We start from the raw sequence: 25,183 nt of genomic DNA, 5'->3' as shown, positions 1-25,183 counted from the left end.
GTCATATCTAGACATGGCGTCACACTTTCATTGGTAGTGGTGCTGCTGCTGGCAATACTACCACAACCACAACCTTTTAGACCAAAAATGAGATAACACTTCTGTGTCCCAGTAACTACTTCATCTTTCTCTATCCCTATTTCCTTCTGCAGCTCTAATACAGTGACTCCAGGCCTAGCTTTTGATATTTAGTTAGACCTAACCAGGCCATTCTTAGACCAAGAGCCCTATCAAAACCCCTATTTCTTCCTAAATGGAGAGGCCTGGCAACTTTTTTCTTAAGATGGAAATAAAGTGATAGCCCCGTGTTACTATCCACCAAGAACCTTCTTGCAGGTAGATCATAGTTTCCCAATTATTTCTGAAGCCTAACTTATAAATAGTTCGTATTGTCCAGAGAGGCCATTTCATTGGAGCCATGGAAATGTCCTGTCTTTTGTCTCCCTAGTTCAAGCATCTGAAGATCTCTGTCCTTATGTAGCATTGTAGGGGAGCATCTAAGGTCAGCTTCCTTGGATGCTGATACTGTTTAGATGCCAACTTCTGAGCAGTCATTACAGCTGTTTCTGCCTAGCTCCCCAAGCCAGTGATGATTCTGGAAAACAAAGTACAAGACTTCCAAGTTACTGGGCCCTGGTCAGCCAACTATGAATTTGCTATTTCTCCTACAGTTCCTTTCAAACCATACACTACTACTTAAATAGTGGGGTAGACTAGACAGAAGTTTCAAATAAACTCATTGTGTCAGGTTGTTTATAAATAAAGCTTAGATCTTTTGGAATTTTCCTTAGAAGATGTTACATCAGCATATCACCTCTGAGCTGAATGTAAGACGTACATCCACAACATCAAGCCATCTTCTTGGAATTTTTAGAACTTGAATTTAAATATTTATGATGCAAATTAAATAGACAGGTGGATGCATTATTGTCCGGGTAGATACATTTCAAATAGTGTGGTACAGTCATTTTATAGCATGGCTTCAGAAGGCTTCTTTTTAAAAATTGTCTAGTAAAGGTAGTTGAGTTCACTATTCACCACAGAATTGAAATCTCTTTGAAAGTGTAATAAATATAAAACAGGATGACTTTCACTTGTAAAAATGAGGGCTGACAATAGACATAAAATATGTGCCCTTTAGGAATCTTGATATATTAGTATTTCACTTTGGAAGGTGCTTGTTGGACAGGAAATTCTTACCTCTTCCTTGACCACTTTTTTGGAACTTTTATTGCCACTTAAGGCAATTCCACATTGATAAAAAGATACTTTTCAGAGCTGATGCGGACAAGCAGACTAAGTTTTTTATGTAAAATTGTAGAAATGCTAGTTAACAAGTGAAGACCCCTTTTGCTCGCATAGATAAGATTTAGCTTAAATAGTCTTTTTTGTAGTATTCCTTTGAAGATGATACTGGAGAATAAGAAGGCTTTTCATCTTCTTTTTATTTATTCGTTCCTTTTACCTGTTGTCAGATTCTCTTATGATCAGTCATAATAATACATGATCAGTCATAATAATACATGACCAGTCTGATTTTGAGATGTCTTCACTATCTTTTCTTTCTTTATCTACAGTAAGATTTATATTTTTATTAACTTATAATAGTGCAAATTGTAGAAGACGCTGCTGATAATATAATTTCCGATTGTGGTAGATTATTTTGTCTTTTTAGCAGATTTCTGATGAGAACTTTACTGAATTTTTAAAAAATTTCTAACTTTTAACAGTTTATTACTTCCTTTAATTACATGTTAGACAGGAACTCAATATATATAATAAATGAAAGTAGAGTTCCTGCAGTTGAAATGAAGAGGAAGAATGCTTAAAGTCCCACTTGTGGACTTCACCAAACTGCAGTTTGTGAGTGTAGTGGTCCCTCCACACCAAGAAGCAATGTATGATATAGCTCTATTTCATTTATTCAGCCAGCAGAAATGTATACTATACAAGGCATTGTTGTAGGCTAAGTAGTAGTCCAAAGACGTATCTAGCAGTGCCTGCACATCTAGGATTTTTTTTAATCATACGAAGGATTTAGGAACTATAAACCTGAAAGAAATCACTCTCTTACAGGGTTGTTCTGCAGATATCCTATGTTCAGCCAAACAGTGTGTTTTAAATCAGCACTATGGATTTGATCAGTGATTGTGTTCTGTATGCTCTGACCATGATAAACTGACCTGTCAGGAAGTTGAAAGCTGGGGCAAGAACATGGGTATCTTTTAGTTGTAATATGAGATGAAAATAACAGTATACTGCTGCAAGACCAGGATGGCTAGGGTAGTCTCATGGGCTCCTTAAACAGTTTAATAATCTATGCTACTAACCCCTGGAATGTGAATAAGCATTATAGGTAATTAACCCAGAAATCCTGGAGTTCAGCCAGATTATGTTCCATCATTGGCACATTAACTGAGCTGAAAGTGCACATGAGAGAACTGTCAAGAATCTGTTGTATAGCAAATAGATGTCAAGTAATTGCAAGCTGTGAGGTGACAAAGTTGGCATTAAGGATTCATGAAGCCCAGAGTTAGATAATGTGGCTAAGCTGCAAACTGTTTTGAAATGGCACTTTCAAAAAAGTGACCCTACCTTGTAGTGGTACCTCTTCTTAAATCAAAAATTTTAGTGATGTGTAGGCCTCTGACGTAGGTAAAAAGAGTAGCACACTCTGGCAGGAAACTGGAACTGCAGTGAAAAAGCACACATTTTATGTATGCAGAGATCCAAAAGGAAATGTAGACTAATACCACCTGTCCTTGACCCCTTCATTCATTCACCGTTTCCTTCTGATGACTTGTATATCCTTGTAATTATGTATATGTCTCCTGTAGTTAAATTCACTTTTCTTTTTGTACCTTTTAATATGCTTTATATGGGAATAAGTAACACAGTGTTGAGTTATGTTCTTATACTTGTAAATGAATAGCTATGTATTTCAGCGTAAACAAGACTATGGTGATAATTTTGTATTTGACTTTGCTGAATTTTATATTTAAAATCCCATTTTTTGTTTGTTTATTTGTTTTATGAAAGAGAGGTAATTAGGTTTATTTATTTATTTATTTATATTTGGAAGAGGTACTGAGGGTTGAACCCAGGACCTTGTGCATACTATGCATGTACTCTACCACTTGAGCTACACCCTCCCCACTAAAATCCCATTTATTTTACTTCACATTGAGAAATATTTCATAGCATGTAAGCCTGAAACCATTAGCTTTTCTTTAGAGGTTGAATAGTTTGTAACATGTCATGATAATGATGTTATATAGTAATGTTGACAGGCTCTTTTGTATTCATCGAGTTTTTCCCCCTTGTAAGCTCCTCAGTGACAAGGATTTTTTTGTCTTTTCTTCTGTTTGTATCTGGTCTGCATTACACTAAGTTTTTAGTCAGTGCTTCTGACTGATTCAGAGGATGTGAGTGGTGACCTCTTTATAGTGTGGGGTAGAATTGAATAGCTTGTTACCCTAGAACTTCCCATAATTGCCTCATTTTCATCACTGAAGTCTTTCAAATGTCACTTCATACAGAGGTATTTTCTGATTACCGTCTAGGGATATCCTAGCACCATAGGTCATGTTCTTCAGAGTATGAGCCCCATCTGCAAATATGCTTTTGTTTGTTTTCTTTTTCGCCCTGCACTAACATAATCTCTTTGAGAGCAAGAACTTGTTTACTTTATGCCTAGAACAGTACCTAACATAGCAGCTGTTTAATAGGTATTTGTTGACTGACTGATTTTTGGTCTCTTTGTTTGTTTTGAATTATATTTGCATGTGAATTATTTTCCTGTTCTTTTTTAGTTTTTCAGAAACATTGGAATTGGCAGATGACATGGCCATTGATATTCCTCATATTTGGTTGTACCTTGCTGAACTGGTGACCCCCATGTTAAAAGAAGGCGGAATCTCCATGAGAGAACTTATCACGTAAGTTGTTCTGGTTTCTCTTGATGTGTATGTAGTTAAACTGACACAAAACTTACCAGCTGGCTTTTTAGTGTAGTGCTCTTTCTTTAGTGCCTTTGGAGACTCTGGGACACAGCCTGTGGCTCTTTAAGACTTTTGATTTCAGTACAAAAATGTTATATTTTACTATATTGGAGAGATGATGGCGATATAATAGTCCTGTGGTCCATTAAGGTTAGCAGTGACTATAGATGTGGCTCCAGAATCATGTAACTAGAAGGTGATTGCTCCTGGAAGCATAATGTTAATCTGACTTCTGTGTCTGTCTGTCATTGTTCCAATGTGGTAAGAAGTTGTATTTCCATATAGTAACTTGTCAGACTGTGGCACCTGTGTAGTATGTGCTCTGGTTGTTATGAAAGGAAACTGAGATCTTAGGCATTCCTAGGATTGGACTTGAGTAGGAAATTGTTGTTACATTGTATAGACTAGTATTTCCCAAAGTCTCCTTCAAAACATTATTGTTTCCCCCAAAACTGTTCACATAGTGTAACTCTGCATACTATTATGTCCCTTTTCTTTGAGATTAATAAAATGTGTCATAGCAAATTAAAGAATATGAGAATCCTATGGTAAAACAAAACAACAAATAAAAACAGTTTAGCTTTGTTTAATTCAGCATTGCTTCACTTAAATTGACCGTAGAATCCTTTTTTGAGGAATAATTATTGATATCCTGTGGAACACAGTTTGGGTAATAGTGATTTGGACTATGAAAAAATTGATTTCTTACTCTTTCATCCATATTCTTAAGAAAATCTTCCTCTCTTAAGAACAATTCATAACTAAGTTTCACAGCTTCCCGTTACCTAAGGTGCTTCTCTCCTCTCAGCTTAAAGTGGAGCTTATATAAATTACCAGATTATTGAGTGAGACTGGTCTTTGCATTGCTCCCGTCACTGAAGCTGTTAAAGAAAAAGGAAAAATCCAGGAATTCTTAAGTGTCTGAACTATTTCTGCTGAAAATTATTACTGAGAGCATATTCTGGATAGCTCTGGCTCCCCAGTATTATTGAGGTTGCACAATATTATCCTGGCACATATTCGTTGCCTCCTGTTCTACAACAGAGAATTATTTCAGAGGTACTTACTCACTACTCCTGTCTTTTACAGAGAATTTAGCAAACCTCTGCTTCCTGTTGGAAGAGCTGGAGTCTTGCTTTCTGAAATATTGCACCTTCTATGCAAACAAATGGTGAGTGTTAAACTGAGTTTCAGACTTAGCAACATATTAGGAAGTGTAGTGATTTTGATCTTGGGTTATCTGTGAAAAGCTTAGGTATCACTGTGCAAGTAATTTTGTTAACTTTTAGTATTTGGGTAAAAAGAGTGAAGTCTCTTGTTCAGTCTGGTTTTTTCCAGAGGTATATTTGTCCTTCTGTTTCCTAGTAATTTTGGAAAGAATTATCTAATCTCAACTAGATCTGGTATAATTCTAAAGAATCTCAAGATGTGTTTTATTTCTGGCTAGGGATTTTATCTTCTCTTGAAACAGAATGGCTTTATTATTTATACTTTTTAATAGATTTTAATTAAAACTGCTCTCAGAGAAAGATAGGATTCATAAAATGATTAATTTTATTATTTTTGGATCACAGGCTAGGTAATCTGTTTTGAAACAGGTGGTGATTCTGCAGGATTGTGAATTTCTATCTTAAAGTTACATTATTTTAGTTTAATAAATACTGCATAATTCTCTGCAAAGCCCTATGCTAGGATCTGAGTCTACAAAGATAACTAAGCCTTCAAAGAATTTATAGACTGAAGAGGGAGACAGATATGTATAGACGACCAGGGGTTTCAAAAGAGTATGTCAGTGCTGTATTAGAGGTGTAGGAGGTTTGGGAAAGTGGTGTAGCATCACAGAGGAGATGTAACTCCTAGGGTGAGAAACATCAAAACAGAACAACTCACATGTGAAAATTCTGGAGTGATTTCTGACTTATTCAAACCAGAGGCAAAGATATTGGGACAACCGATTTCATTGTTTTGTAGGCATTGATTAATAGGGGGAGGATATAGCTCAAGTGGTAGAGCGCATGCTTAGTGTGCACAAAGGTTCTAGGTTAAATCCCCAGTGCCTCTTTTAAAAAAATATGTAATAATAAATAAACCCATTACCTCCCCACTAGAAAAAAATTCAGCATATTGTTTCTCCCTCTGAGTCTGCAGAAGTACTTTTTTAAAATTTACAATATTATGCAACCATCACCTCTTTTTAGTTCCAAAAATGGGTGTCATTTTAAGTCACTAGGTTTATGGTAACCTGTTACACAGAAATAGAAAACTAACACAGATTTGGGGGCCTAGTAGACACTGCTAGAGAGATGATAGATTAACTCTAACAAATGAAAGGCAATGAAGGTGACATGAATTAATGTACATATAACACTTAAAAATTTTTTTGGATAATTATGTTCTATAGCAATTAAAACAAAAGGGAAAGCAAAGGGAAAAGATGAAAACTCGAATTTAAAAAGATAGTTGCACCCCAGTGATCATAGCAGTACTATTTACAGTAGCCAAGACGTGAAGGCAACTCAAATATCCATCAACAGATAAATGGATAAAGAAGAGGTGGTATATATACACAATGGAGTACTACTCAGCCTTAAAAAAGAATGAAGTAATACCATTTGCAGCAACATGGATGGACCTAGATATTATACTAAGTGAAGTAAATCAGACAGAGAAAGACAGATACCATATATCACTTATATGCAGCATCTAAGAAAAATGATACAAATGAACTTCTTTACAAAACAGAAACAGACTCACAGACATAGAAAACAAATTTATGGTTAACAAAAGGGAAAGGTTAGGGGGGAGGATAAACTAAGAGTCTGTGATTAACAGATATACACTACTATATATAAGATACACAACAAGGACCTACTGGATAGCACAGGGAACTATATATAAGATCTTGTAATAACCTAAAGTGGGAAATAATCTGAAAAAGGGTATATATATATATATCATAAATGTCATCGGTTCATAGTAAATTGCTTTCTCTTTTGTTCTAATAGCTATAGCACATAACTATCTAGAAGTCCTGCTGTGTCACATTTGTGGGATAGTTATAGATAGGTATACTAAATAGCCTTGTCTCTAGTTCTAGTTGATTGTCTATTTGTTATTAATACTCCTTGCTTGATGGCACTAAAGATTTTATTGAACCCTAATTTGTAAATCCAAAGTTTTCCTCTCCTCTCCTACTTACTTGATTCTAGTCCTTCAAATTCAATTTCTTGTTAACTTGTATTTGTAGAAAATTTTAGGCTTTGAGGCTGCAAGTGTCATTTAAGGAATATGTACTAGTTATTTCATAGACTACTTGGCTAAGGTGTAGCTGATAGCTCGGCAGAGCCAAGATTTAAACTCAGGCTCATTCCAGAGTTTATGTTCTATGAGAATTTTGTTTTAAAAAATTTTCTTTATCACTGTGACTTTGTTCAGGCAGTGGACTTGCACCTCGTCATCTGGAAAGCTGACAACAGCTCTTCTTGGGCTCAACCTTGAGCTTCTTGCTCTTGAAATAATTGTCATTCCTGGTTTAGGGGCAAAAACTTCCTCCTTAGTCATTCTCATGTTAGATAGCATAATCATGATCTGACATGAAGAGGGATTCTCGGGAGGCTTACTGAATGGCTTTAATAGCAGGTACATATAGCACTGTCCAGGATAAGAGACGGTGTTGAATTTATAAGCTCTGCATTGGACTCATTACATGATTATACTCAAAAACCCCAAACAACCAGTTTTCAGATCCTCAGATTAGTCATCTGGTAAAATAAATTATTGAACCTTAAGCTATTGAACGTTTTACTACTACATGTATGTATATCCAGACATCTCAGTTTGAAAGCTAAGGGGGTCTTAAGAAATTAACTTCATATCAACAAAGAATAGTTTTGGTTTTTCAGTCTTCACAGTTCTGCACTATTGACTTCAAGCAAGGCTTTTTTTTTTTCTCCTTCCAATGTAAAAGTAAATGGATTGGACTTATCTCTGTTTTAGAGCCATAAGAAAGTAGGAGCCTTATGGAGGGAGGCTGACCTCAGCTGGAAGGACTTTTTACCAGAAGGGGAAGATGTACATAATTTTCTCTCGGAGCAGGTGAGTAAGAGCAAGGCTTATGCTTCCTTTGATAGCAGTTGGTTTGTTACTTAGAGGAAGTAAAGGTAATTTTTTAGTATTCCAGTTGTTAAAATTAGACCAAAATAGGAATCATGCTTAAGATGTCATTTCAAATCCATACTGTAAGGCCACTTGAACTATGCATTCACTAGATGATAGAAAAAAAATTTTTTTTTTAATTTTAAGGACTTAACCCCACTTAAGAACAAGCTACATATCTCCATGAACCAGAAATGAAATTGATAAATAAAGCAGGGGTAATAGAGCTAAAGCTGCAAGTCTTCTGAGCTCTGGATCTGAAAACAGAGATAGCCAGAAGTTATTTCTCTGCAGTAGTGGGGACTAGAATGCCCCTTATAAGGAAGGAGGTTGGAGACGGGCTTACTGCATGACACTGACTGGGAGCACAATAGATAAGTAAGTACAAAGAAGTAGATACAGTCTTACAGTCAGAACCTTAGCTAAAGTGACAGAGAAAACAAACAACACCCTCTCAAAATGACCCTGCATATCAAAATCCTGAGGAAAATTAAAGCTAAGACAGCCAACAAAATCAGCAATAAGAAGAAAATCACTCTTAAGTAAAAAGAAAATAAAGCGATCTGTAAAGTAAGTATATTTTAAGCTGGATAAAACATTAGGTTAACTATGAACTATAGCTTCCTTTTGGTTGTAGTCTAGATACACTGGAGAGCATTCTTGTCACAATAATGAGAACCTACATAAGGCATAATTTATACTGCATGGCTGGGCTCATAGAAAGTGGAAGAAATTTCCAAGTAACAAAAAGAATAATGAGAGAAAAAAGATGAAATCTGAACTCTGAGCAGTAGGCACACATGTAGGGGATATTGTCCAGTACCATTGTAAGTGCTGCCAGAGATCTTGGAAGAAGTTGAAATGGTCCTAGTTCAGTATTACCCTGGCTCCAAGAGGCAGCAAACCAAAATGCTCTTTGGAGAAAACATCCTCAATTTACCTCTTATTTTCTACAAATTAACATTATCTAAATACAGGAGTTAACACTTAGAATTCATGTAACATATTAATCATGAGAGAGTAAGCAGACAATAAATGCAAGATTTAGACTCCACAGGCTTGAGATAATGGAATTATCACCCAGAATATAGAATAACACTTTTTTAAATGAACAAACATGAAGAGACTAGTCAAAATGACTGAGCAGAGATTGAAAAGAGAGGAAAGAGAAACTAGGTGGAATACTAAGAGATATTATGAAATTTAGAGGATAGAATGGGAGTCTAGCATGTCTAATTAGTCTCCCAAGGGGAAAAATAGAGTGAATGAAAAAGAGACAGTATTTGAAGAAACTGTGGCTGAGACTTTTCCAGAATTAAAAAATATATATATGAATCTATATTTAAAGTACATGTATACCACATAGGATAATTATATTTTAGTGAAACTGCATACTATCAAAGACCAAAAAAAAAAAAAATATTTTAAAGTAGACGGAAAGCAGCACATTACCTACAGGAGAAACAGACTTCGCAGTAGCAACGATGAAAGCCAATTGTTACCAAAGTATACAAAGATAGCAATGAAAGATGGTAGAATAATCTTAAAGTGCTGAGAAAATAGCAGTTAATCTAGAAATGACTTCCAGATAAACTAACCTTTAAGAATAAGAGCAACATGTATTTAGAAACTTACTTCTAAATAATTAATGAGTCAAACAAATTGAAAAGATAGTTTAAAAAAAACTGTTTTCAACTGAATGACAATGAAAACACATCAAAATTTATGGGATGCAACTAAAGCAGTACTTCAAGTAAATTTTTAGCACTGAACAGTTCTATGTAGAAAAGAAGTAGGGTCACACATCAGTGACTTCACCTTCAAGCTTACAAGATTAGAAAAAGAAGAGCAAATAAAATTCCATGTAAATGAAAAAAAGGAAATAACAGTGAAACAGAACAAAATAGAGAAAAGTCATTGAAGTCGAAAGTTGGTTCTTTGAGAAGATAAAATTGATAAACCTCTAGCCAGACTAATCAGGAAAAATGAAAAAAAGAAGTTATAAATTTCTAATAAAAAGAATGAGAAAGATGACATTGTACAGATTCTACACATAATAACAGGTAAGATAATTTTATGAATAATCTTTATACCAACAAACACATCAACTTAGTTGAAATGAACAAATTTCATGAAAGACACAAACTACTGGAGCTGACTCAAGAAGAATAAATAAGCCTAAGTATCTTTTAAAGAAGTTGAAGTGGATAAAAACATCCCCACAAAGAAAACTCCAGGCTCCAATGAGTTCGCTCGTAAATTCTACCAAACATTTAAAGAAGAAATAATGCCAATCTGCAAAGAATTCTACATCAGTTCTTTTAAACACTGAACAGGAGGGATTGTTTTCCAACTCATTCTGTGAGACTAGCATTAGTTTGGTAACAAAACCAGATAGACATTTCAAGAAAAGAAAACTATAGACTACAGTATTCCTAATTAACAGAAATTTTTCTCAACAAAGTTTTTGCAGACCAAATTCAAAATATATTAAAAGAATAATACATAACCAAGTGGGTTTTATCACAGGAATGTAAGGTTAATTTACGTTTTTAAAAAATCAAGTCTACTCTAAATAGAAAAGAAGCAGGATGCTACAAAAATGAGAAACTCATAACTGGAAAGATGATAAATATCATGAATTCCAAGTAGAATAAACACAAAATTGTGAAAGAAGACATCTAAATCATTAAGAATGGGAGAGGGAAGCAAGGAAATACAGAGTATTTTTTTTTTCTTTTTTAAATTTTTTGTTCTCCATAGGATGGGTTTGAGATTATATTACTATCTGTTTAATACAAACAGTTATAGTAATGGGTTAATAGACTTACAAAAAAGGGTAGCCACAAGCCAAAATCTTACAAATGAGTCACAAAAACTAAATAAACACCAAGATAATACAAAGGAAAATTACTAAACCACCAAAGGAAGAAGAAAAGAACAAAGAGGAAATACCAAATCAACTGCAAAAATAAGTTCAAAATGGCAATAAACACATATCTATCACTAATTACTGTAAATGTTAATGGACTAAATGCTCCAGTCAAAAGATGTAGAGTGGCAGACTGGATAATAAAGCAAGAACCTTCAATATGCTCATACAAGAGACTCACTTTAGGGAGAAGGAACCTTACTTCAAAATAGCACCTGCACCCCAATGTTCATAGCAGCACTATTTACAATAGTCAAGATATGGAAACAGCCTAAATGTCCATCGACAGATGACTGGATAAAGAAGATGTGGTATATTTATACAATGGAATACTATTCAGTGATAAAAACCGACAACATCACGCCATTTGCAGCAACATGGATGTTTCTGGAGAATGTCATTCTAAGTGAAGTAAGCCAGAAAGAGAAAGAAAAATACCATATGAGATCACTCATATGTGGAATCTAAAAAATTAATTAATTAACTAAATAATACAAAACAGAAACAGACTCACAGACATAGAATACAAATTTGTGGTTGCCAGGCGGGCGGGGGGTGGGAAGGGACAGACTAGGATTTCAAAATGTGTAATAGATAAACAAGATAATACTGTATAGCACAGGGAAATATATACAAGATCTTGTGGTAGCTCACAGTGAAAAAAATGTGACAATGAATATATATATGTTCATGTATAACTGAAAAATTGTGCTCTACACTGGAATTTGACACAACATTGTAAAATGAGTATAACTCAACAACAAAAAATGTTTAAAAAAAATCAACATGTGGATGTTGTGGGAAAGAGGGTGGAGTGAGAAACTCCAGAATTAATCCCTCTACTGAAACAGCTATTGAGCTGGGGAGATCTGTTGGGAATCAACTATTTTGGAATTATGCAGTCTAGTCAAGCACATGCACTACCAACACCAGGAGATTGCTTGATGAAAAAAGAGCATGGTAAATGTCAGGGATTTTGGCATTTTGCATAGAAAGCTGCCAGCCCTGTGGCAGACAGCTGATGAGACAGCAGCACCTTTTTTCTGGCACCAGGTTGAGCAATAAAGACCGTGTTCTCCAAAGATTGATGTTGTGTCTTTTCATCTGCCTGGTAGTTTACTGAGGGTTCAGTGCAGGACTTTGCTGTAGTTTTGTCTCCTCACTCTGAAGCAGCTTCTTGGATGGGGCCTGTCAAAGGACTTAAACAGAGCACATTTGTGTCTTTCCCATGCCCCTCTCTTTTTTTCTTGAATCCAGGCTTTCACTGAAATCTCTAAAAGGTCACTGACTGACTGCAGACATAGTGGATCAGAGACTTCAGTGATGATACACAGGAAGAATGTAGTCCTTGTCTAAAGTCAGTAAACAAACTGATGACTGCAACATCAGCAGTTCCTGGGGAAGGGAGAGAATCTGATGCCCAGACTTACCACATTACACTGTGCAGTTTTCAATTAAAAGTTATAAAGCATAAATATAACAGGAAAATACAGCTCACTCACAGGAAAAAAAGAAGCTGACAGAAAGCATCCCTGAGGAAGCCCAAACATTGGACATACTAGACAAAGAATTTAACTCTCTTAAATATGCTCAAATTGCTAAAGAAAACCATGGATGAAGAACTTCAGAAAGTCAGAATGACTAATGAACAAGTTGAGAATCTCAGTAAACAGGCAGAAATTATAAACAGGAGCAAATAGAGATTCTGAAACTGAGAAGTTACAATGGCTGAAGTGAAAAAATAACTAGAGTTAACAGATTTGAGCAGGCAGAAGAATCAATCAGCAAATTTGAAAAAAGCGCAGTTGAAATTCCTTAGTCAGGAATCACTGATTCAGCATTAATTTGCTGCAGTGAAACTCCATCTTCAATACAGTTACGCTCTTTTATTGTTTTGTTAATGAAATTTCCAGTATTATGTGAAACTGAGTACAACTGAATTTTTAATAAAAATTCCCTATAGTTAGTTATTTTTAAAGGAAACTTTAAATTATAATAATAGATACTGAAAAATTAATCCAGTTAACATATAAAGAGGCTTTGAAAGAAGAAACTGCTCAGTTTGAGGAGCAGAAAGAAAAAAGAATCAAGAAAAATGAACAGAGCGCAAGGACCTAGGGAATACCATTGAGCATATGAGTATATACATAATGGAGTCCCATAAGTGGAAGAGAGAAAGGGGCAGGAAAAAATGATTTGAAGAAATGATGGTTGAAAACACACTGGAGTGATATCGTTAAAGTACGGACATTTAAAAACTGTTTATATCTGACAAACAGGCCCTAATGGAACTTAAGAGCCTTTGCACAGCAAAGGAAACCATAAACAAAACAAAAAGACAACCTACGGGCTGGGAAAAAATATTTGCAAAAGTTTCAGCCAGCAAGGAGGACTCAATTTCCAAAATATACAAACAGCTCATACAACTCAATAACCAAAAAAAAAAAAAAAAAAAAAAACCAATCAAAAAATGGACAGAAGATCTAAATAGATATTTCTCTAAAGAAGACAAACATGGCCATTAGGCACCTGAAAAGATGTTCAACTTCGCTAATTATTAGAGAAATGCAAATCAGAACTACAGTGAGGTATCACTTCACACCGGTCAGAATGGCCATCATTAAAAAGTCTACAGATAATAAATGCTGTAGAGGTTGTAGAAAAGGGAATCCTCTTACACCATTGGTGGGAATGTAAATTTGTGAAGCCACTGTTGAGAACATTATGGAAGTTCCTTTAAAACAACTGAAAATAAGAGTTACTATATGATCCAGCAATCCCACTCCTGGGCATATATCTGGAGAAAACTTAATTCAAAAAGGTACATGCAAATACAAATTACTATATATGTAATAAACAGCAAGGTCCTACTGTATAGTGCAGGGAACTGTATTCAATATCCTGTAATAAGCCATAATGAAAAAGAATATGAAAAAGTATGTGTGTGTGTATAAAATGGAATCACTTTGCTGTACACCAGAAACTAACACAACATTGTAAATTAACTATACTTCAATAAAAAATAAATGAATAAATGAATAAAAATAAAACCTTTTTATACCTGGCAAAATTTCTTTCAAAAATGAAGAAATTACTGACATTCCCAGGTAAAAGCTAGATGAGTTAGTCACCAGTAGACCTGCCCTACAAGAAATGCTACAGGGAGTCTTCAGGCTAAAGCAAAAGGACACTAGACTGTAACTCAAAGCCATACAAAGAAAGAGTACTGGTAACGATAACCACATAGGTAAATGTAAAAGCAAGTGTGACTGTGTCTTTGGTTTGTGGCTGTTCCTTTTATTTACTATGTGATTTACAAGATAAATCCATAAAATAATAATTATAAACATATGTTAATGGGCACACATTGTATAAAGATGTAATTTATGAAAATAACAACATAAGGATGGTTTCTCATACAATTCCCAAAAGACCTGGCAATTGCACTTCTAGATGTATATCCGAGAGAAATGAAAACATACGGCATCCTGGTTTGAAGTCACATACACCTGGATTCAGATTCCAGTTTTCTACCACTTAATGTGACTTTAAACAAATTACTTTATTTCCCTAAGCCTCAGATTCCTCACGTATGGAATGTTGATAATACCTACCTTGTAGGTATTAAATGAAATGTTTTAAGAAGCAATGAGCACAGAGAGGTACTCAGTCAATTATGGATGATGATGTTATTAATAAAATGTTTAAAAAGCAATTAGGAAAATGAGGTTCCAGAAAATTTGGCCTTCCATATCCAGACTTTAGCTTTCTTCTAAAAGAGTTGGTTTAATGCCTTTTTTCTTAAAACTCTAGTATGTTCTGCAAGAGGTAGTGATGAACTGATCCATAAATTTGAACCCGCCTTCTAGTTCTAGGAAGATCAGATAACATATACAGAAATACAGGGTTTCTGAGAAATGTTTCTCTCTAGTGACCAGCATAAACTTTACAGCTCACCACTGATCCCCTTAGGCAGTGGTAAAGGCTTTCATTTTCACAGTTTTATGTCATATTTTATTAATGAGCAATGTACTTCATGTTTGACTTCATTCTTGTTTGTTCATTGCTCTCAGACCTTCAGTTTATTTATGTAAGTTTGGCATAGGGTTAAAGAGGTATTCCCTGTGTAGGTGTTATAACACCTTGGAGTGTTAGAATAAATTTGGAGGATGTTTCAAGGTTATGAAAAATTGATTGCCTATTCTTAAAAGAACGTACTGCCATCATCTTGTGCCTTTGTATGGACATTGAAGTGTGGTGGTTGAGGTATTTCTCAACATTGAATCAGAAAAAATTATGATATTGAATCATGTTTCTGAAACTTTATAGGAATGTATTGTTTAGAAATGCTATATAAGTAGTAAAGACAATTAAAACAATAGAGTGAATTTTTTTCCACAAAATTCAAGATAATTTTTTCTTTGTGGATCCAAGGAGGGTATAGGAATATATCAGGGTCTTTGAAGTTATTAGAGAAAGATTTATATTAATAATCTTTAATATTTTATTTTTACGGTTTTTGCTTAGAGAAACTTCATAAAGCAAAGCATACTTACGTACCTCATTGCCTTACATCCTTGAAAATTAAAAAACATTTTGATTATTGATCTTTTCAAACAGTTACGCCATCATTTCTCACACTTAGATTCCGAATGGTCAGGAAGTACTTGAAAGACTAAACAAAACCAAAAACTATAGAGTTTTTGACAGCTACTCTTGGTGATATTAAACCATAGGCTTCAGAGAGAGAGTTGTATTGTACTCTTGCTAGTACTCCTGCCCTGCCTTAGAGCTATGTCACAGCTAAGAGTAAGACGAAAGCACCCAAGGGTATTATGTTAAGTAAACTAAGTCAGAGAAAGACAAATACTGCATGATTTCACTTACAAGTGGAATCCAGAAAGACAAATCAAAACCCATAGATTCAGAGAACAGGTGGTTGCCCAAGGGGAAGGAGATTGGGCAGGACTTAAAGAGGTGAAGGGGATCAAGAGGTACAGTCTTCCAGTTATAAAGAAGTCATGGGGATGTAATGCACAGCATGGAGAATACAGTCAATAATATTGTATTAATTTTGTATGGTGACAGATAGTGACTAGATTGATTGTGGTGATCATTTCACAGTGTATACAAGTGTATACACTTGAATCACTATGTTGTATGCATGAAACTAATATAATATTGTATGTCACATGTACTCTAAAAGAAAAGACTGAAGCTCAGAATGAATTGGAAGGAAGGTAAGCTTGTTTGTTTTTGAGGAGAGTCAGAGGTACACATTAAAAAAAAAATGGGGGAAATATTTAGAAGGGTAATGGAGTGAAAATCTTTCAGAACTATGAATATAAAATAGCTTCTGCTGATCATTTTGACCCCATGTGAAATAGAAGAGATAGCCCATGACTTTGTTTTCCTCTCAGGGTGATAATAATATTGGATCATTATTAATATGTTTAACATTATATGTTTCAGAAGTTGGACTTTATAGAGTCTGATGGTTCCTGTTCCTCTGAAGCACTTTCAAAAAAAGAACTCTCTGCTGAAGAGCTATATAAGCGACTCGAGAAACTTATTATTGAGGACAAAGCAAATGATGAACAGATCTTTGACTGGGTAGAGGTATAAAGACTATGTCACCTTCCCTGATATCTCTGCAAGAAAGATTCTTGTGGGATCCACTTAATTCACATATTTACCCTTTCATTTAAAGGGAGTTTTTAACTTTAGTGAAGTTAGCTGTTAGTCTTACATGTATGTATACTTGAAACTCAACGCTTTTTTCCCCATTTTTATAAGATTTGTAGTCTTCTAAAAAGTCAAGTAAAAATATTTCAAACATAATCTATTTTTCGGGATCTCTCATTAGTTTAGGATATACCTTAACATTTTACCATTCAAAAACTTGCATTTCTTTCTAAATGATCTCACATTTTAAATACTATCTTGGATAAAATTAATAAGCAATATGTAGTTATTAAGAAATGTGTTGGCTTACATTTTCATAATAATGCTCCCTTCTGAAAATTTGATACCTTGTTTTTCTGTGTTGTGGAGTCTATTGATCATGCCTGTTTTTAATCTGCTACTGTATTCCTCTACACAGTAACTTTTATTTATGTAGATGTGTTTTATTTGTGCACATTTTCATGGGATCATATAGTTACCCAAGTTGAAAGAAAGCCATGGAGGGCTAATCTAGTTCTCTCCCTCTTGTGTAAGTCCTGATTTGTAGTCCTTCTAATGGTGTGTTGTTTCTTTAACCATTTCTAGGCATTGAGAAATAACGAAGCTTCTGATAAGTTGGTTTTTAATCTGTTTTTCCCCATGTCTGTAGGATAAAAAGTCTGTCTTCTCACCTAATTGGAAATCTTTTGATTAACTTTAATAGTCTGTCATTATATCCATATCTCTGTCTCTAGGTTCTTTTATTCTTTCTTGAAATCTTGATGTCCAGACCTTGTCTGGTCACTCTCATGCAAACATAACCTGGATTTTCAACATCCCTCTCAAAGTGACATGTGCAGACTGAGCATGATCACCAGATGTGGTCCAACAGTAGAGTTAGGTGGTGCTTTTGCATTTTTTGTTTTGAACTTTGTGCTTCTGGCAGGCTCACCACACAGAGCTCAAATTGCTCTTTCAGTCTTGCAGTACCTATTTCTTTTGTGTTCTGTAGGCTAGCCGTCTCTCCCACCCTGAACTTAGTGCATTTGGTTTTTGAACCAAACTGGTACTTAAAAATTTATTTCTGTTTATGTTTATCTTCTTAAATTAGACACTTTTTTTTTCCAGTCTGTGAGAAATTTTAGATTCTGATTTGGTCTTAAAATTTGCTTGCCATCTTTTTCACTTTGTATCTTCTTTGTATTTCATTAACATGTCAGCTTTGTCCTTATCCAAATTATGGGTAAAATTTATGGATAGGAGAGGGCCAAGACAAAGCAGCATACTTTCAAGGATCAAATCTCAACCCCACCCTCATGGACACTTCAGCTGTTAACTTGTTTATTATTTCACATCATTCTGCTGTCTAGTTCACCTTTTCATCTTGCCCACAAGGGGATATCTGTGATTAGATAATTTGTCAAATGCCTTGCTAAAGTTCAGAGAAATTAAGGCTATATCCATCTGAGCTGCCTTATACTAATCATATGAGAAAAGGAAAAAAGTTAGTTTAGCATGATTTATTTTTCATGTACTTATTTATTCGTCTTAGCATAACCATCTCTTTCCTCTCTAAGACTTTTAAGCCATTCATATGATAGTTTGTTGTAGAATTTAGCATAGAATCAGCATCAAGCTTTCTGATATATTATTGACATTAGGTACCTTCTTTTATGTTTTAGAAGTCAGGTCAGTGCTTACATATTTAACATCATTCTCCTTCCTCATGGTTTTTCATAAATCACCATCATTTTGGCAATTTTGGTCTTCTATTTTCTCATGTATTGCAAAATTATGCTGTTTTTACCTCTTCACCCATGTTGGGCTTCATTTTTAAAGTATTAACATCTACTCTGCCTACTGCAGGCCAATAATTATTCTCTTTAAAGAGAAGACAGAGGGTAAGTTTTACTGAATATAAATTATACCTAATAAAGATGACCTTTAAAAAAAAGAGCAAGAAGACAAAAACATAATTGTCACTGAGTTCACAGTGCGTATAGGTGTTTGTTGCTCCGTGTCTGATACCAGTACTATGTAAATCTGATTTTGCTTATTTACTCCAATTAGCAGACCCATTTTCCTTCTTGTTCTTGGCCTGTTTTCATCTTTGCTTAATTTGTGCTTTAGGATTCTTGACACTTTTAATAAGGTCTTTTCTACTCTTGAATATTAGAATAACAGTATTTGGCTTTATTTGGTAGAAGAAATACGCAGTTTGTTTCTTTAAAACGGAAGAAATAGTCAGATGGTTTGGAAATGGTATTTATAATCTAATTACATTTAGCTAATTTGTTTATTTTTTTCTCAGACTCCATTTGAGATCTAATCCTTTGGGGATTTCAAATGATATTCAGTTGAAATAGTTCTACAATCTGTTTGTAAGGTATTCTTGAGCCAAAAACGTAATGGTGTGTTTTTATTCTCTCCTTTATTCTTTGAAAGTAATTGTTCGGATTTTGCAGAAGTAATTTCTTGGGCTAGACTAAACTTAGCTTCAGCCTATATATTTTTAAAAGAGGTATATCAGCAGCTGGCTATAACACATAAGTCATCATGAAGTCTTTTATGCATGGCTTTTGCCCCACCCCATCCCCATCGTTATCTGTCAGCAGTGGCACCACTTGTTTCTGTTCTGTGGGAAAGATTGGTAATGAACAGTCTCACTGTAACAGCCCTCTGTGTTCAGCTCTGCCAGTATCCTGCAGAGCTGGCCTTCTGACTTGTTAACCACTCTTAACTCTGCTCTCAAGAAATTGCCATTTCCTCCCCAGTGATGTGTGAGGTTAGGTATTCAACAAATAGAGCTGCTAGTTAATCTGTGTCAGTTCAAAAAATTCATAAACATTAAACTAATCTCTAAATATTCTTAGCTTTATAACACATTAGTTTAGCTTACACTTTTTTTTTTTTTTTTTTTTTTTTATGGTGGAGGTACCAGGTATTGAACCCAGGACCTTGTGCATGCTGAGCACATGCTCTATCACTTAGCTATACCCATCCTCCCAGTAACACATTAGTTTACCTATTCCAGATCCATAGCTTATCTCTGTTGACATATCTGTCTCCCTAAGGGTGTTTCTCTCAATGCTGTTTTTGGGGGGGGGTGGTAATTAGGTTTATTTATTTATTTATTTATTATAATTTATTTATTTAAATAGAGGTACCAGGGATTGAACCCAGGACCTTGTGCATGCTAGGCCCACACTCTACCACTGAGCTATGCCATCCCCCCAACACATTAGTTTAAAATGACATCCTTAATTTTTTCCTAATTTTTTAAGGCTGACTCTTTCAGTAGAAAATACCATGCTAATCTATTAAAAGAAACTGAGATAAATACTAATTCTGTTCACTGGCATAGGGAACATACACTCTGAACAATATTTGAAATATCCATCTAGAAAATGGCCACTTCTGTTTCTTTTCCTTTTTCTAGTCATCTGGTATAGCATTTTATAGCTAAAAGATAAAACAACAAGATCTTAAGAGAAATAAACTAAAAAATAAATTTGGGGTCCATTTATTCTATTTAACTTATCTCTAATTCATTTTTTTGCCATTTTTAGAAAAGAGTAGCAGTTATGTCACTACCTGAAGTTTGAGGCAATGCTTGAAATTAACCTCTAATTCACATTAAAACTGAGATGAAAAGGCAGCGTTAGCACATCTAAACATAGTTGCAGGCTACAGAGAAAAGTAGTCTTTAAAATATTCTGTAGTTGTGCTGTAGTTGTTCTTTCAACTTTTTAGATTTGAATAGATCATCTCAACATGGCTTATTTATTTAAAATGTTTTTAAATGGCTGCACTTTGAATGTATACGGTACACAGCACTGTATAACTGAATGAGCAAAGGATAGCGAGTAGTAAAGCTCCCTGAAAACAGAGTACTGCTACTTAGAACATTTTCAGACAGAACTGACAGTAGCCCCAATATTCTCCAGTGAATCAGAAGATTAATTTTTATAAGAAAGTTGAACATGTTCCCATTTGCCCTTAGTCCCAGACAAAGCCTGGTTTAGGGGAAAATAATTTCTTTGATGTGCAAGGGTACCTTAAACTATTCATTTACTTTTGATTTCAGGCTAATCTAGATGAAAGCCAGATGAGTTCACCTACATTCCTTAGAGCTTTAATGACAGCCGTTTGTAAAGCAGCTATTATAAGTAAGTAATATTTCTGAAGGTACCTCTTAACATCTGAAATTTCCAGTATGTCAACTATTGATGATAAGGGTCAGAGTTTATATTGCCTTCAAAAGTTGCCCTATAAAGCTCAATTTCTGGGCAAATGAGGGCAGTTTCTGTCTACAGTGTCTGGCTTTCTCAGGCAGGGGGACGAACAGCTGCTCTGCCTGCATCAAGCCCAAATCTGAGCAGCTGCTCCGTGCCCTGTGCTCTTCAGTTCAGTGGAAGTTGGTGCGTGCTCCTTGGGTTGTTTTATACTCTGCTGCATGTGACTTTTCCTTTACTTTTCATCTCCAACATTCAAAGCCTCCTCCTTCTTCCATTCAAGAATTATAATGAGCAGTTTGAATGTTCTTATGTAATATCAATGAAGGGCTAATCTCAACAGAAAAGCCATTTTATTTGAATACATACATGAGGAAAGAAAATACCAGTTATTTATCCTGCTTTATGTTGACTTTAAATGATAAGACAATATTATTGAGTGTTTATGAATTACATAGATGGGTAGGATTGGGATTGGTAGAAACCCTAAGTGTTCCAAGCCACAGATAGTTTTTAAGAATATTTAATGAGATCGCCCATTCACTTAGCCTCAGATTGAAACCCACATTTCTGAAACGTCACTGAAATAGAAAAAAAAGAATTCATCAGCTCAGAAGGTGTTCAGAATTTCAGGTCTGTCTTTATCATTATAGCAATAGCTACAGAATTTTAAGATTTTTTTGTCAGATGAATTTTTTTTAATGTTAGTTTTTTAATGAGTGAAATAACAAGCTAAGTAGAAAGTCTTCATTTAAAATTTTTAAATAATTTGCAGTATGTACAGAACCAGAAGGCTTTGGTGTTTTAAAATCAGAGTTGGAAAATATAGAAGCTGCTTTTTAAAACAAGATTGTGTCCCAGTGCTGACTTACAGAGGAAATTAAACTGTGTCCTTCTAAACACTGGGCATGCTTTCCTCAGCCTCTTTTTATTGTACCTTTCCTGCAAAAGGCGGGATGTGTTAGATATGTTATTTGCCACTGTCACAGTTAGTCCTCATCCTCTTATTAGTAATAAAATGGTTCTAATTATACCTTTTCAAAAGATTTATATGAACTATCACTTTAATTTCCTTTTAAATGTTCCTTTTGTAGTTTGAAATGTCATGAAACCACTGTCCTTGTTTCATTATGATTAAAGAGAAAGAATTGGGTGTGCTACTCTGGAGGGAACCCAGCACTCTTAAATACATTTCCCTACCTATCCCATATTTTGTTTGTTATTTCAGAGAGCATATCCCATTAAAAATTCCAGAACATTTTGGATTTCAAAATCTTTGCCTTGGACCCCCTTGCTTCCTCTTTCCTTGCAGAGTCATATGTGTTTTATCAACTCTGAAAATTGAAAATGGCTCTGTGTGTTAATGCCTTAAGTGTAACGCTTAGTTCTCCTGTCACCTCTAGCCGACTGTTCTACCTTCCGAGTGGACACTGCTGTTATCAAGCAGAGAGTGCCGATCTTACTCAAGTACCTAGACTCAGATACAGAGAAGGAACTGCAAGCACTTTATGCACTACAAGCATCAATAGTAAAACTCGATCAACCTGCCAGTAAGTTTTACCTCTTCCTACAGTTACCTCAACCCCGGTGGGTGAGATTTATCCAGGCCAAGACTTGAGAGATGGTTTCATAGATTGAACAGTGGATAACAGAAGAATCACTAGTAACAAAAACTCAAGATAACCAATAACTTTAATAAATTTGAATTTTTTAAGTACTTGACTTTCATGAGAAAATGGTAACAAGAAAACTAGTGGCTCACAGTGAAAGAGAATGTGACAGTGAATGTATGTATGTTCATGTATAACTGAAAAATTGTGCTCTACACTGGAATTTGACACAACACTGTAAAGCGACTATAACTCAATAAAAAAAAAGTTTAAAAAAATAGAATAAGTGAAGAAGAAAAAAGAAAGAAACTAGTTCATATTAAAGATTTAATCCTAATTCTAGGGCGGGTCTGTCTAATAAGACTCTCTGCAATGATGGAAATGTTTCTCTGCCATGCATTATGGTAACTATGAGCCACATGTGTCAATCAAGCACTTTAATTTGGCTACTGTGACTAAGGAACTGAATTTTAAATTTTATTCAGTTTACATGTAAATAGCCGCATGTAGTTAGTGATTTAAATATTAGCTTGACTAATAAAAATCACAAAGGTAAATCTAAAGAAAAGTTTAATATGACTCATTCTAGACTGAATATTTATTAGCAATTATTCTTTATTCCACTACCTCCCTCCATTAATGTGAATGATCAGTGAGTTGACTTTAAATGAATTTTAAGAACCCATAATGAAGGAATTTTTTTTAAAGAATATATAAAACCCTCTGTCTGTAATATCTCTGTTTTTTTTGAACAATAATATAAGGTAAGTTTCCATTGTGAGAGCAAAACATTAAAATTGCCCAGATCGTCTGGGCATTGAAAACAACAAACAGTGACTATCATTTCACTGGATAAAATCCGAATGAAATAGTTTTCAGCCATGTTTTTCATATAAATTAGTATTCTTTTCATTTTGAAAACAATAGTAGAGGGAGAAAAGTGCTTCCTACCTTTCCTCCTAAAATATCTGAAAACAATATAGTTTTATTGTATAATTTTAAACAGTGTAAAAAGAAAGTTAAAAAATAATTCTTTTTTAATTTACAAGTGTTTAGGTTGAGAACTACATACAAACAACTCAGCAATATCAGAAAAGTTTAAATTGAACACAGTAATAGGAGTAAGAAATAATTTAGACTGCTTAATATTTTCCCATTCTTTAGACAAATTGTTTTGCTGTTGTACTATCACAAGGGAGTATGATGAATTGTCTTATCCAGAGAATTCATATGCATTCATTCATTGCTTGGAAATACAATCTTTTCTCACAACTACAATGCCCCCAAAACTGATGGTTGATTTTCACCTCCTTGCAGATTTGCTACGGATGTTTTTTGATTGCCTATATGATGAGGAGGTGATCTCTGAGGATGCCTTCTACAAATGGGAAAGCAGCAAGGACCCTGCAGAGCAGAATGGGAAGGGTGTGGCCCTGAAATCTGTCACAGCATTCTTCACATGGCTGCGGGAAGCAGAAGAGGAGTCTGAGGATAACTAAAACTTCAAATACACAAAACGAAACAAAAGAAAAAATTTAAGTATTTTTTTAAAAAGTTTCACGTCTTCGCCAATCACAGTGCAGCAAGGCCAATTCTCGCAGAAACCCCCACGTGTGCACAAGTGGGAGAGGGGAAAGAGAAAAAAAAGGTGATCATGGAGTGAAAAAGGTACTGGAAAAAGTAAACTTCAAACCTGAGGGCGGGAGCACTAAAACCAAAATACATGTATTATTTATAGAAAATATTTTCTGTTTTAATCTTTTCTTTTTAAACGAGGACTCATACTTTAAAAAAACACATCTGTTTAGCGAAAAAAAGTTGAGAACTTTTAATTTATTTTAAGGACTGCAAATGCCAGTGTAATTTTTTAATTTGCAGTTTCTGTAAACAACTTGTATAATAGAAAAGCAGAGAAATAAATTTCCCTCCCCTTCAGATGCACCTCACGTTTGTTTTAAAGCATAGTAGTTAGTCCAGATTTAAGAAGGTTTGGGGTGAACAAGGTAAGAAAGATTTTGGGGGGGGCATCAAATCTTTCTGCCTGCCTCTCAGCTTGCTTCAGAAAATAAAAAAATCACAATAGTAATCAAAACATACATAACCTTGAAACAGAAGGAAATGCTGTGGACCAGAGAACTCCAAGAACTGTTTAAAAAAAAAAAGTGCTACCCTGGGAAAAGTACTCTTAATACTTTTGAAATCTTTAGAGCAACTTTAAGGCTTGTAAATACATAGAACAAATATTTAAAAAAACAAAAAGAAATTGACTCAATACTATTTCTTTTCACTTTCAAAATATAAAGAACAAAATAAAGACAAACATTGCAAGTTTAAAGAAAGTAAAGTGACTTCTCCTTTGACAGCTGCTGCATGTGCGCCCATCTCTGGGAGGTGCTATCTGCCTATTCGTTGTCTAATCTGAATCACTCCTGAAGACAGGAGAGAGAGAGAGTATGTGTGTGTGTGTGTCTGTCTGTCTGTCTGTCTTTCTCTGTGTGTCTACAGTTGGAAAAGGCAAGCTGCTTTGTGGGTAAAGGAGGGCACTTGTGCTTGGGTGGGAGAGCTTCTCTGGAAGTCCAGGGGAAG

The 25,183-nt window shown here is 34.8% G+C and overlaps 1 protein-coding gene across 12 annotated transcripts in view; it reads left to right on the top strand.

The window, feature by feature from the left end:
- Positions 1-24,932, top strand: part of EIF4G3 (eukaryotic translation initiation factor 4 gamma 3) — a 319,236-nt gene extending 294,304 nt beyond the window's left edge. For all 12 annotated transcript variants that reach the window (XM_032495372.1, XM_032495370.1, XM_032495371.1 and 9 more), the window contains 7 exons: positions 3,813-3,938; positions 5,091-5,172; positions 7,998-8,096; positions 16,561-16,707; positions 20,840-20,921; positions 22,391-22,537; positions 23,915-24,932. In XM_032495372.1, the coding sequence (XP_032351263.1) occupies positions 3,813-3,938; positions 5,091-5,172; positions 7,998-8,096; positions 16,561-16,707; positions 20,840-20,921; positions 22,391-22,537; positions 23,915-24,096 (865 nt within the window). In that variant the 3' untranslated portion in view covers positions 24,097-24,932. The remainder of the gene's footprint in view (positions 1-3,812; positions 3,939-5,090; positions 5,173-7,997; positions 8,097-16,560; positions 16,708-20,839; positions 20,922-22,390; positions 22,538-23,914) is intronic.
- Positions 24,933-25,183: the final 251 nt, after the last annotated feature.

The sequence above is a fragment of the Camelus ferus genome, chromosome 13 (assembly GCF_009834535.1).
Source record: "Camelus ferus isolate YT-003-E chromosome 13, BCGSAC_Cfer_1.0, whole genome shotgun sequence".
In the NCBI taxonomy this organism is placed as follows: Eukaryota; Metazoa; Chordata; class Mammalia; order Artiodactyla; family Camelidae; genus Camelus; species Camelus ferus.
The sequence above is the reverse complement of the archived record's forward strand: the minus strand, read 5'-3'. Positions and strand labels throughout refer to the sequence as shown.